The following is a 12,446-nucleotide window of genomic DNA, read 5'->3' as shown; positions in this document are numbered from 1 at the left end:
TTTAATGAAAAGGCTTTGACAGACAAGATCAACTGAAATAAAAACACAACCAACATCTCATAATTGTGTGTTTTGGCAGAAACATTGTTCCTATTTAAAATGTATCTTCAAAACAAACAAAAATAAAAGCTCAGCAGTAAATTGAAGGACTTACATCCAAGACATTCAGAGTTACATCATTGCGCAACACAGAGGCAAGTAGTCAGCCAGGGATAAATCAGTTTCAATCCTCCCTCCTTTTTCTCCCTGTGACTGGTCGTGTCAGTTGGTGGGGGGGAGGAGGGGGAGGGTCGCACCGCTAATTTCTGTATGCCTGCATGTCAATTTAAGCCTCTCATTGCGTCTTTCTGTGCGGTGAGCTCCGGCGGACGCGCACAGTCTCGGATTTCCACATTTGGATCAAATCAGATGCGTCTACCTGTTCACCCAGAAGCTAAGGATTCCAGCGCGCGCGTCCTGTTCCCGTCCCTGTCCCATGCTGCGTACTTCGCGGACCAAGTACTCCAAACTTTACTCCTGAGCTCCTGACAACAAACTGTGGCGGTGAGTTCATGTGGTTAATCCTCCTGACAGCAGCGGATCGGGTTCTGTGGAAAACTTCCTGACGCGGGGTTCGCAACCATGTTCAGCAAATGCGCCGTTCTTTCACTCAACGTGCTCTTTCTGGTGCGTGCGCTCTTGGCGCACGAGTGCACGCCCTGTAACCTTCGGACTTGTCCCGTCAAGCCACCACTGCACGGCTGCGCGGGTGGCCGGAGCTTGGCGAAGGATCCATGCGGATGCTGTGATCAGTGCACGCGGCTGGAGTGGGAGAGGTGCGGTGGTCAGGACTGGACGCACGGATACTGCGCTCTGGGGCTGACCTGCGCTTCTGTCAATAAAACGGGAGCTGCCACCATCCCTGAGATTGGGGTGTGTAAGGGTGAGTAATACTTTTGTTTTCTATATAAATCAAATCTGTGCTACTGACTTTTACGCATCAGCTCAGATGCGCAAAGTCCTATAGGGACCATCTGGAGCATCTCTCCGTGTCTGAGCTGCTTTTGACTTCCAGTGGAGTCAAGTTTGCCTCTTTTCTTAACCTCAAAGCCTCAGTCCGAGGCATGACAATAAAGTCTGACAGAAGTGATTTGGCACAAGGCCTCAGCTGGAGAAGGTCCTGTTCTCTTTGCTTCAAAACATTTGGGATAAAACTAAGATAAGAACATAAACATGTATGTTTGTGCAAATCTGCATGAGAACCAACCTTTTGCTTACCATTGCCAGCTCGTTTTTTTATATTTTCTACAGGGTACTGCCCCTACCAGTGTGAGTTTAACTACAATGCCCCACTGTTCTATTCTCTCCGAGCAGAGCTGTGGGCTTTTATTTGGGGTATGTGGTCATTCCACGCACAATTTGAGTCCCTTTCTCCGCTTCAAAGAAAGGCATGGAGTATAGGTTCCAAACAGCGGAGAAACAAATGGACCCCCTCTGGCCCTGCCACCTGCACTGTGTCCAGCCGTTTTACGGATGATTGAAGAGGACTGACAGGACTGAAGGAGAGAGTAAACAGCTCCCAGTGGGTGTCTGGATCTCCTGACCCTGCTACTCCATCTCCCTCTAAAGGGTGGTCCAAGTCGGGCTTTTTTGTTTTGAAGGTTTTTTTTATTTGCCAGGTGTTCCCAGGAGGTGCTGATTATGTCTCACGCGTAGATGTCTGGCGGACATCTCCTCTGCACTTTAACAGTTTTGGATTGAGCAAGAGACCTTATGGCTCCTCTGGCTGAGTCATGCCTCTGCTCCTGCTGCCGCTGGTGTCCTAAATCAGACCCACGAACACACGCAGCCCTGATATCCCAAAGGGTCTGGGAGGGGGTAAATCAACACCTCCCAGTGTGTTTTCAGGGGCCACAGTAGGTAGACTGCTGGAGGCTGATCCCAGATTTCCCTCTCCAAGCTGCAAGGGTCTTAAAGTGATTAGGCCATGCAATCAGGAGTAAGGGGGACAAATGTTTCCGCTTTTCTAAACCCCCCATTTTTTCTGTTCACAGTTTGATTTACTGGGTGGTCAGAAACTCTCTCAGCGTTCAAGCACAAAAAACACACAGTTGTTTAGGTGTCTCTATTCTCATCCTTACTTACTTTTATTTAAGGAACTTTCACATCTCATTGAGGCTAACAGGCCTCTGCTCAGTAAACATCATTATTCTTGAAGGTACAACAGCCCAAAGTAATCAAACAAAACCAAAGCGACGTTTGCAACGCTCCACAAACTATATTAATTATTTGATGTAATTAAGCTGCCAAGCCACAACAAGCCTCTGTACACCTGCTCTAAGGAGACGCCTGCTCACCTCATCATTCAAGTGGTCAGCCTCATGAAATCAGTGTGTCGGATCTAGCTGTTCAGTCCTCCCACGTCTAGTTTCTTTGGCTTTCAGACACGTAACACACCATGTAACAGAATGCCTGTCCTGCGGGGACCCAGTGTCCACTTCACTCCTTCACATGCCTTCTACTTCTCCCTTCCTCTGGTATTATCTAACGTTTCAAAGACTTCCTTTTAAGTTCGCTATCAGCCTAAGGGCCTCTAGAGGTCAGCTTTTCCATCCTGGCTCTGGATGCCAAGACAAGCAGCTTCAGTAGCTGAGAGAGGAATCCCCCTCTAAGAAGCCTTATAGACTTTGGCTAGACTCATGCCAGACCGGATAACAAGGAGGGACCATAACAGACTTGGGTCGGGCCGAAGGGTTCTTTGCTGAGGCTCACTGCGGGGTGACGAGCTAAATTTAGCCGAGACAATGTCTTCAGTGTCCAGGCTTAAATTGATTGTTTTGATTTCTACCTCCTTTTCTACCTGCCAGATTTAGCACCCAGCTCTGACAGCATCTCATATGAAAATACTTGCAGGAGCAGGAAAGCCTCAGGATGGAAAAATGTGGAGGTGTGGATCATTTTAGGGTGAAGGGAAACGTTTTGCTTGGGTTTAAAGGACAAGCTGCATGTGTTCTGCCAGCTCGCCGACCGTCTGGGAGAGACATTAGCAGCGCCGGCTGGCTCGGGTTAAAGGTGATATTAACTTCCACTGGCAAAGAGCTGACTGTGGAACAGGTCGTCAACAATATCTGCCCCGAGTATTTTACAAGGATGGGTCCTGCTTCAGTCACCTCCTAAACAGATAAGCAATCCTATTCTCAAGATAGATGATCTGTTTTGTTTTCCTGAGGAGTTGTGCATGTTTTTTTCATTTTTATTATTAATCCAGGGCAAATTAAAGCAAGAATGTGGAGCTTAATCTTTTTTTTTTTTTGTCAGATTGAATCACCTTGTTATGGTTTTCCTAATTCTCATGGGTTTCAGTTCTGGTATGTGAGGTAGATATTATAGAGGTCATGCATATGTTGAGTTTTCAGCCTCAGACATGTTTTCTTTTGGCGATTGTTCTTCTGTGTTGCTGTTTTTAAAAGACAGCCAGATTTTGATATTTTTTGGTCACGCTTCCAATTTGTTGATTTAAATCATTGGAGTTAAAATGCTTGGCGTTAAAGCATTAAAGTTTGTCTCATCCTATTTATTCTTCTGCCAATTCTTTTTTCTTTTTGAACAGCAATAGTGTGGGATATTTTGGAGGCTATATACTGTATGTGTGCATCTATTCATTCATGAATATGAACAGAATACTGTTGGAGCTTTTAATCCATGGATCTTTTGCTCAAAAATGTCCAATTCTTTCTCCTTGTAAAGTTCTTTGCAATGCCATTTCGGGCTAAACCTTCTGAAGACAGGCAACGGCATGTGGTGCGAGTGGCTTGAGTTCAGAGGAGGTGGTGATGTGGACGGAGTCCCTGGGAGGGCCCCGCGCGGTGGAACAAAAGCTAACAAATGGGCTCAGTGGTTGTAGTGGTATTGCACAAAAAGGAGGGAGGGCCACTTCACTGTTTGTTGCAACAGTGCCCGTGTTTTTTTCACTGTATAAAGAAACTAAAAGTTGTTGAAATGGATCAACAGGCTGAAAATGAAAGTCTTCTGTCCTCCTCCACAGTCATTCCTGATCATCCAGATGCTGGCCTCGTGGATGAGCGCTGTCCTCTAATGACGGGCTGCGATAGAGCTGGAAGTCAGTGTGTGTGTGATGCACGTCACTCCTGCTTGGGCTCCTTTGCCTATCCAGACCAAGAAACCTGTCTGAAGGGCAGCAAATCAGGTAATCCCTTTTTTTCCACGATAAAAGACAGATGCTCAGATCAGAGAGTGGTATACGGATAGGATTGTAGAATGCTATTCATAGAGAGGAGCTAATTCATAACAGATGTGGCTCTAAGGTGACTAATGCTCCTTACATATCATAGTGATGACACACAAGCTCAGGCTTCATGTATTGGTTCCCAACTCACTCCTGAGTACTGCTATTGTGTGTGACTCACCAGTGGCTGTTTTTTCTTTTGTTCACGGCTGGATTTTAGATGGTCGGAGACACGATCATCGGGACAGGCACAGAGAAAAGTACGTCGGACCTTCCAACCCAGCATGCTTGTTCTCTGGGTGTAACCTGACTGCTGAGGGCTGCGTTTGTGAGTCTCAGAGCTGCCACCACCACTTTGCCTACATCAACCGGAGCCAGTGCCAGGAAGCAGCAGGTAACCCAGAAACCGCCCGAGACTGACAAGCACACAGTCGGCGACCAGTAGCTCCACTCTGCCCGAGAATATTGTTATTATTATCTTTGGAACACTTTACCCAAGGTTACATATACATCACTAAATCAAATATCTCGTCTTTAGACAGAAACGTAGGTGTCCATATGGGGAAAATGCACAGCAGATTTGAAAGTTATTCCTGGAAAAATAACCACAAAATTTCTGATGTCGCAGCTCATTATATGTGAACAGAAACATATTGTTCCTGACCCAAAAAGTAAAAAAATGAGTTGCAAACTTTATAGTTAAAGTGGTCTACAAATGCCCATTAATAATGAAGTAAAAAGAGAGCAAAGACTGTAGGGATGTTCGATAATGTCTTTTTTATCAATAAAAACCAACATCAATGTTTGTGGGGTCTACCTCTCATGAGAAAAATTGACCACAAAATAATGTTAGGTAACTAAAATGAACTATCTCCTATCATTCATGTTTGAACTTAGCATAATATGGCAATTACTTAAGTTTAAATTATCTCAAATATCTCAAAAACAATACCTCAGATCTGTCACATTTTCACATTTTGAGGGAAAGAAGAAGCAGCCGAATAGTTTGATATACATGTGCATGGTATTTAAACTTTGTTTCATTAAAAGAGTTAAGGTTGATACTGATAATTTTCTATTTTTGATTTAATGCTAATATCATCCGCTATTATCGATAGGTCGATATTAGTGTGCATCCCTAGAAGAAAAGAGATTAAATGTGAATCAGACAGACAGAAAACGTTTCCAATTCCTAAAAATTTACTTGCTGTAGTCTGGTTAGCAGGATAATCATGCCATTTTTAACTAGCCCTGCCCATTCTGACAATCTTAAAGTTTCTTATGATTATCATAAACACTCTAGGATAATCTTATCAGATAATCCTACCATTTGTGGTGTGTTACAAGTGCTCTGGTACACTCTGCAGGACATTTGGACTGCTCCGATCATAAATCCGGGCTTTCAGACATGTTGGATTGGCCTGATGTTCACAGACAAATGAATGTACTGCCTGTTGAATATGATGTGTAACTAATCAGAACACAAGGTGATTGCTTAGCATTCCCCTCCTCCACCATATTTGTCTACTTTGAAGTCACATTTTATCTTAAAATAAGTCCTGTTTAACTGAGAAATGTCAGTGAGTTAAAGTGGTTTGTGTCTGTCAAGTTGCTGCACACCACACACTGTAAGACCAAATCTGGTATATCCATAATTTTGCATCATCACGAGTGACATCTGTCATGCTTTGAAAACCGACCGATGAGTTAAAAATACTTGCTTTAGACAACTGGCGGAGGTTTGAAGGGTTTGAGATTCTCAGACTAAATAAACTTGGAGCGAACAGAGAGCATCATGAGTATTTTTCCCTTGCAGAGCTGAAAAGGAGAATAAAATGAGAGAACACCAAAAATGTGTTTTCTTCAGCTTTTACAGCCTCTTTGATTGGCACGTCTGTCAAAAACATTAGTAGTAAAGTGAATTTATTCTCCTTGTTCAGGCTGTGAGGTATCTGGTAGATCGACAGGTGCTAAGTGGGGGCTGCTTCCTGGGTGGCATTTGCAAAACTGGAAAAAGAACAAACTGCCTTCCTGGGCACCCACTAAATTCTTCAATAAAAGTGTCTTCTCTACCAAACTCCTTTGTGAAAATCTCATTAAAAACCAGATAAAAATGGTTGCATCATAGCAAAAACGTCCAAAGCATGTGTGTGACTGCGTTTCTACTTGTTTATCTTCTTTGATGAATGTTGGATAAAAGCAAATCTTCTATGGCCGCATGCCACAAAGACACGTTACAGTTTATTTAGTCTGCAGCTAACAGCGAGATTAAGTTAGACACCACAGTCCTGCTGCGTGGATGTTTGTCCTCGTCTGTGTGGTAAATCCCACAGGAAGTGCATTCATCAGACATCGTACTGTGTAGACGTATCATCGAGTCCAGTGTCACAACGGAAGAAGTTCTGTCTGTGTTGTGCAACTCATCTCAGAGCCTGAGCCCTCTGGATGACAGCTGAAACTCACATCAGCAAAGACTGTAAACAACATTTTTCAGCAGCTTATGAGTTTTCACCGCAGCGCGGACCCACGCCTCTCACGGCCCCTCATTAAGATCAGGATGTGTGAAGGTTCCTTCGAGCACACGTGGAGGAACAATGCACATGTGCTTGATGCAGTTTGTTGATACAATAAATCATCACGTGTGTGTAATGATTGCGTGAGCGACTGAGTGTGTTTGTGTCTGTGGGAGATAGCCATCTTGTTTGTCTTGATATTGCAACAGAGATTTTCATTTATCTGTCATTGGCAGGATATTCCTCTGAGAGTAGAGCGGGATTCTGTGGTTTGGATTTCCAGTGGATTTGCTTTTAGACTCCATGTATGCTTCACCTATGATTGTCTTTAAAGCAATAAAACTAGCTACAATTTACAACCACGCTTACCTTGTTATTGTTGAATATAAGCAGCCTGGGGGTGTCTGATGTAGAATACCAAAAGATATGCAGGCCTCCATATCCAACCTCACTGCATGAACACACAACTGGAAGAAGGGTCAGAAATTCCCATAAACACACTCCTAAAACCATGTGGAAAGCCTTCCTAAAAGGGTGAAGCTAATGTATGGTAGCTTCATCTTCTAAGTACTGGAAGGGACTTTGTTAGACCAGGCGCTGAGATTGGAGGAAAAGACCTGGATCACAGTCTCCACTTGTCCCAAAAGGGTGTCAAGATACTGGTAAAGTAAATAACCAGTAGATGTTGGATTTTCTTTGTGCCAATGAAAATGTTAATCCCTTTATAGTAACTGGTGACTCTAAAAATGGTCCCTAATTGTGATTGTGTGTGACTGGTTGTTTGTCCCTGTGAGGAGCTGGTGACCTGCCCAGGGTAGGCCTCACCTCTCGCCCAATGACTGTTGAAGTTAAGGACCATCTCCTCATAACCCAATCAAGGCTGAGTGAGAAGGAGGTTGCATGGTGACACAGTTGATTATGACTGTGGTCTTGTAGCAAGAAGTTCCAGGGTTCCACTCCCAGGTCTCCTCCCACAGATCAAAAACATGCATATTGTGTTTACTAGAATTTTCAGATTACTCCTAAATGTGAGTGTGTGTGTGTGTGTGTGTGTGTGTGTGTGTGTGTGTGTGTGTGTGTGTGTGTGTGTGTGTGTGTGTGTGTGTGTGTGTGTGTGTGTGCGTGTGTGCGTGTGTGTGTATGCATGCAAGCATGTGTTTGTGTGTGCGTGCATGTCCGTGTGCGTGTGCACGCGCGTGAGCGTGCATGCATGTGTGTGTGTGTATGCATGCAAGCATGTGTTCGTGTGTGCGTGCATGTCCGTGTGCGTGTGCACGCATGTGAGCGTGCATGCATGTGTGTGTGTGTGCAACATGATCAAGCAGGTGTATAAAGTTAATTGATGGTTTATCAGATTTTAAATAGTTTAGAAGAAGTCTTCAAGTAACAAGTTAATCACTTTCTAAAGAAAACAGTCAGAAAACAGTTTCCCTTCTCTGGAAAGGTGAACTTACATATGTTTGTGGTTTGTTTTGGCTTCATTTCTTTGTTTGACCTCCACAAAGTTCTATGTTGACACATAGAGGACTATTTCAGCTCCTCTTTTGCAGAGCCAGCTCTGTTTTCTCACAACTCCTGTCATTTCCTGCAGAAGAATCTGCTTTCCAAAATGAAAATGCCTCTACTTTTAGTTGAGTCCTGCTTATTTTAGTAGCACACAAACACTGATGTAATTTGGTCGCATTTAGTTAGAAGCAGACATGCTGCTCTAGACGTTTAGCCCACATGACAGGGAGGAAAGAGGATGTGATAAGTGCAGCAGAGGAAGGACAGATGCAGGAGGATAAGAAATTGCAACAGAAGCCAACAGTTTTGTCGTGGTATTTGTACACAAGCCCAAGGGTCGTGGTAGGGTGGTGTTTGCTAGATTTATACTTGGGGATGGTTTACATATTTCAAATACGATAAGGGACCAGACTGCTATTTTAGAGGAATTCCTTGTTGTCGCTCACTGATAGGAGCAAGTAACAGCAGGCTGAGCATTTCTGGCATCACTTTTATGATCACATGTAGTGATGGCAGCAGTAGCTCAACAGGTTGAGCGGGTTGTCCAGTAATCGGAAGGTTGCAGGTTCGATGCTGGCTCCAGACAGAGAATTCTGCTGTTGTGTTCTTGGGCAAGACACCTAACTCACCTTGCCTGCTGGTGGTGGTTGGAGGGACCGGTGGCACCTGTGCTCGGCAGCCTCACCTCTGTCAGTGCACCCCAGGTCAACTGTGGCTACATGGTAGCTCATCACCTTCAGTGTGTGAATGCGTGCGTGAATGGATGAATGATACACTGTAGTGTAAAGCGCTTTGGAGACCTTACTCTGAGAGGTGCTATACAAGTGTGGGTCATTTATGGGTGCTGAAACAGTAAGACATTAGTCTCTTTTTAGAGTGTTAAAGTGGAGACTGACTGGAGAAATGGACCTCAGTAAGAGCTGGTAGTTAGTTCACAAGCGCTTCATCAGATGGGGAATCTGTGCCCACTGTGATGCCATTTCACCAACTGACCTCACTCTCACTAACTTCCTTGCCCACATGTGCCACCTCCATCCTGCCTTTTTCTGCCCCAGTGAAAGGACCGTTAGTTCTGCTTGGCTGCAGCCTCTTCGTGGCACAGATATTACCCAGCCGAGCCAGACCCACACTGGCTGGCGGGGGCACGAGACATCTCAGAGAGAAGTGCTTGTGAGCTGTCTGAGGAAGCTGCGGCCCCGTCGTTTCCCACAGTGTGCGTTTTAATAAATATGTGGGAGGCAACAAAGCTCCTATGTGGCTATTTAGAATAAAACTCTTCCCGTGAAGGCTGTTGTGTGTGTGCGGGAGATCAAGCCAGGCAGTGCTGGGCCAGCAGGAACAGCCAAAGTACACCCACGTGGTCCTGCAGTCTTCATTCAGGCCCAAAGCCTCTACTTCTGTACTCAACCAAAACTATTACCTAATCTAAGTATTCCCAGTAGAGCCTGAGATAAGTCTTGATGTCCTCCGATGCTTTACTTTTATTATCATCACTTTTCCTTTCTTCCCAGCAAGGGAAGAAATTTCCCATGGCCAACACATAACGCAACTGCTCCTCCACAATTCATCAAACAGCTGACCGCACCCCAGGTCTCCCAAAGACTTGTTTTCTACATTTGCAGCAGAAAAATACACGTGACAGCTGTTAGGTTTTGCTTTGAACAGTTTTCTGTTTGTTCCCCAGGTTTATCTCATGAAGGTTTTGTTCTAGGCTTTCATGGAAAATATAGTAAATCTTTAATTTAAGAGCAAGTTTTTGCTGTTAAATCCAAAAGTGTTGGATAGAAGGACAAGTCAAATAAAAGGGGTCACAATCAACCATGAACATCCCAGTACTCCTTCCAGCAGCATAGTGGATGTTTTATCCCATGCATTTTGTCCAATAGAACCATATATGGAGTGGTGTTTCTGTCTGGGACAAAGACTCTTTAGCCTGACTAAATTCTTTAAAGCTCTTCATCACTGGTCTACTTTTGTGCCATTTGACAGCAGGGAGTTGTTTCCCTGGAATGTATACATGCTATGTACATTTACTGTGCACACACAACTATACATGGATGAATCAGCGCGCAAATGTTCACAACACAGCATGAACATTCTCATGACCTCACGCATTCATGTAGCTAATGTGGTGTAGCTTAGATGACTAAATAGTCATTCATGTATTCATTTTCCAGACAACAAAAACACAGTCACTAATTTGAATGCAAGCCTAAAGCTTGGTTTATGCTTGATGCATTCACTTTCCGCGCGGTGATGCGGCTCGCAGATGGAACACGCTTCACAACTCGCAGTGTTTATGGTTCGTGCGGCTCGTCTCTGCAGTGAGCCAATATTCTCCCAAACTGTAGGGGGCAGCATGGAGCTCTACGGCATGCATCCAACACTACACCATAGTAGAATTACTGTTTACAACATGGCATTTCAGCATTTTTAACAGCGTTCTCGTCTTTTCCGACAGTGCGAGCTATTTCTCTCCAAGAATGATTAACAACATGTTGATCACGGTGATCTTTGAGAGCTGAATCATACAAATGTCTGTATTTACGAACCTCTGCCGTACTAGTTTTTGCCGGTCCGCCATGTTTTTCCGCGTCCGACCGTCCGCGTGGTTAGAAATTTTCCGAGGTGCGCTTTGCGGAAATTCTGGGCCGTGCAGAGGCGCGGTGGAGGGGCGTGCTTGTTAAAATGACGCAACTTTTCCGCGCGGAGCCGTGCGGACCTCGCGGACGCGTCAAGCATGAATCAACCTTAAAGAGAACATGCAAACACAACGCAGAAGAACCTTAGATGAGATGTGTGACATGTCGCCTCTTCAACCAAAATCCTGTTTGCCTTTTCTTTGAGTGCCAGTGATACAGAGGGTTTGGATGTTGGAATGGTGGCTTATGTTGGTGGGTTGAGTTTCCCATAAGTTTCACCTGCTGAACCTGTTTCTGCCCCTCCATCTTCCCAAACAGACGTGAGCCAAAGTGGCTTTTCCAGTTGTAACCGCTGGTGAGCGAAGGGCCATCCCCACCCACAGTCTAATGTGAGAGACGGCCCTAATGCGTCCCCTGTGTAACTTTCTAAAACCTGAGGACAGACCAGAAACCTAGGGCTGCCGAACTGAGATGGCTTTGTTCTCCACTGACTTGTTTCCAAAGTCAGTTGGTGAACAGAACTCACATTGTGCGCTTTTTCCATGAGTAAACTTGGGCTGTTAACTCAGCCTCCTCTGCCTGGTTGAGTTGCTTTACTCCAGGGAAAGACCCTGCTCTGTGCACGGAGTCTGAGGAGGAAAAGATACAAGTTTTTTTTTCTTTCTTCAATGAGTTGCAGAGATGCCAGAAACATACATTGTTTACAGAAGGGCCCATTCTGTGGTTACAAGCCAATTTCCACATCTCACTTGTGCGAGTGAGAGAAATTGCATATTGTTGCAGATTATGCTTTGTAGCCACAGGCTTTCAGTTCATTCCTATCGTAAAGTCATAAAAGAGCACATATTGCCTGATCTGCAGAGAATTTATGAAGCATACCAAATCAGGGCTTTTGTGTGTGTGCATGCTGGAGCATTGCCACCATTGTTACAAAGAATCATTCGCTGACTCACTAATTACAGCCGTTTACGCTTAGAGATAGAACGCAAACTGTGCAGCATAAATCCATTTACTGCTGACATTTTCCAACCTCTGTGTCTACCCATTGTTCCTGTAAATGCTCCAGCTAAAAGAAATTATATTAATTAGACCTGAAAGGGTTGGACCATGTCCACGGATCCATACAATTCAATTCATTTGAATGACAATGGCATGTCTGCCAGCTGCATTTCCCAGCGCTCTCTAACCTCAGCCATTATCACGACTGAAAGAGTAATCAGCCTTCTCAGAGTCGCACACAATGCACAGAAAGTGTTTTTCAGTGTGGAACCTCGTGCGAGAGGGTTCCTGTGCATTTTTCCTTACAGAATAAAAAAAAAAGAGGCTGAGGTTTTCAAATGCAAAAGCGATTTAAATGAGCAGTAGTGAACTGTATTAGACTTTGGTGAAAGTGAAACGCGGGCCAATCAGCACTTCCAACTGGGGTTTATTTTACTCCAGTATAGAAATGAAGCCAAACATATTTGAAAAGGGGCTGCAGCCGTCTGTTAATTTACGGGTTTTTCTTCACTTTCTATGAAACTATTCAGTTGCAAAGTTTATCAATGCGAGCTTTGTAGC

At 44.4% G+C, this 12,446-nt stretch overlaps 1 protein-coding gene across 1 annotated transcript in view; it reads left to right on the top strand.

Moving 5' to 3' along the window:
* Positions 1-290: 290 nt before the first annotated feature.
* The window catches only part of crim1 (cysteine rich transmembrane BMP regulator 1 (chordin-like)), a 33,671-nt gene continuing 21,515 nt past the window's right edge, over positions 291-12,446 (top strand). Inside the window, exons 1-3 of the mRNA XM_015970272.3 lie at positions 291-922; positions 4,025-4,186; positions 4,446-4,619. Of these exons, the coding sequence (XP_015825758.3) occupies positions 622-922; positions 4,025-4,186; positions 4,446-4,619 (637 nt within the window). The 5' untranslated portion in view covers positions 291-621. The remainder of the gene's footprint in view (positions 923-4,024; positions 4,187-4,445; positions 4,620-12,446) is intronic.

This window comes from Nothobranchius furzeri, chromosome 18, assembly GCF_043380555.1.
Source record: "Nothobranchius furzeri strain GRZ-AD chromosome 18, NfurGRZ-RIMD1, whole genome shotgun sequence".
In the NCBI taxonomy this organism is placed as follows: Eukaryota; Metazoa; Chordata; class Actinopteri; order Cyprinodontiformes; family Nothobranchiidae; genus Nothobranchius; species Nothobranchius furzeri.
This window is presented reverse-complemented; position numbering and strand designations above follow the sequence as displayed.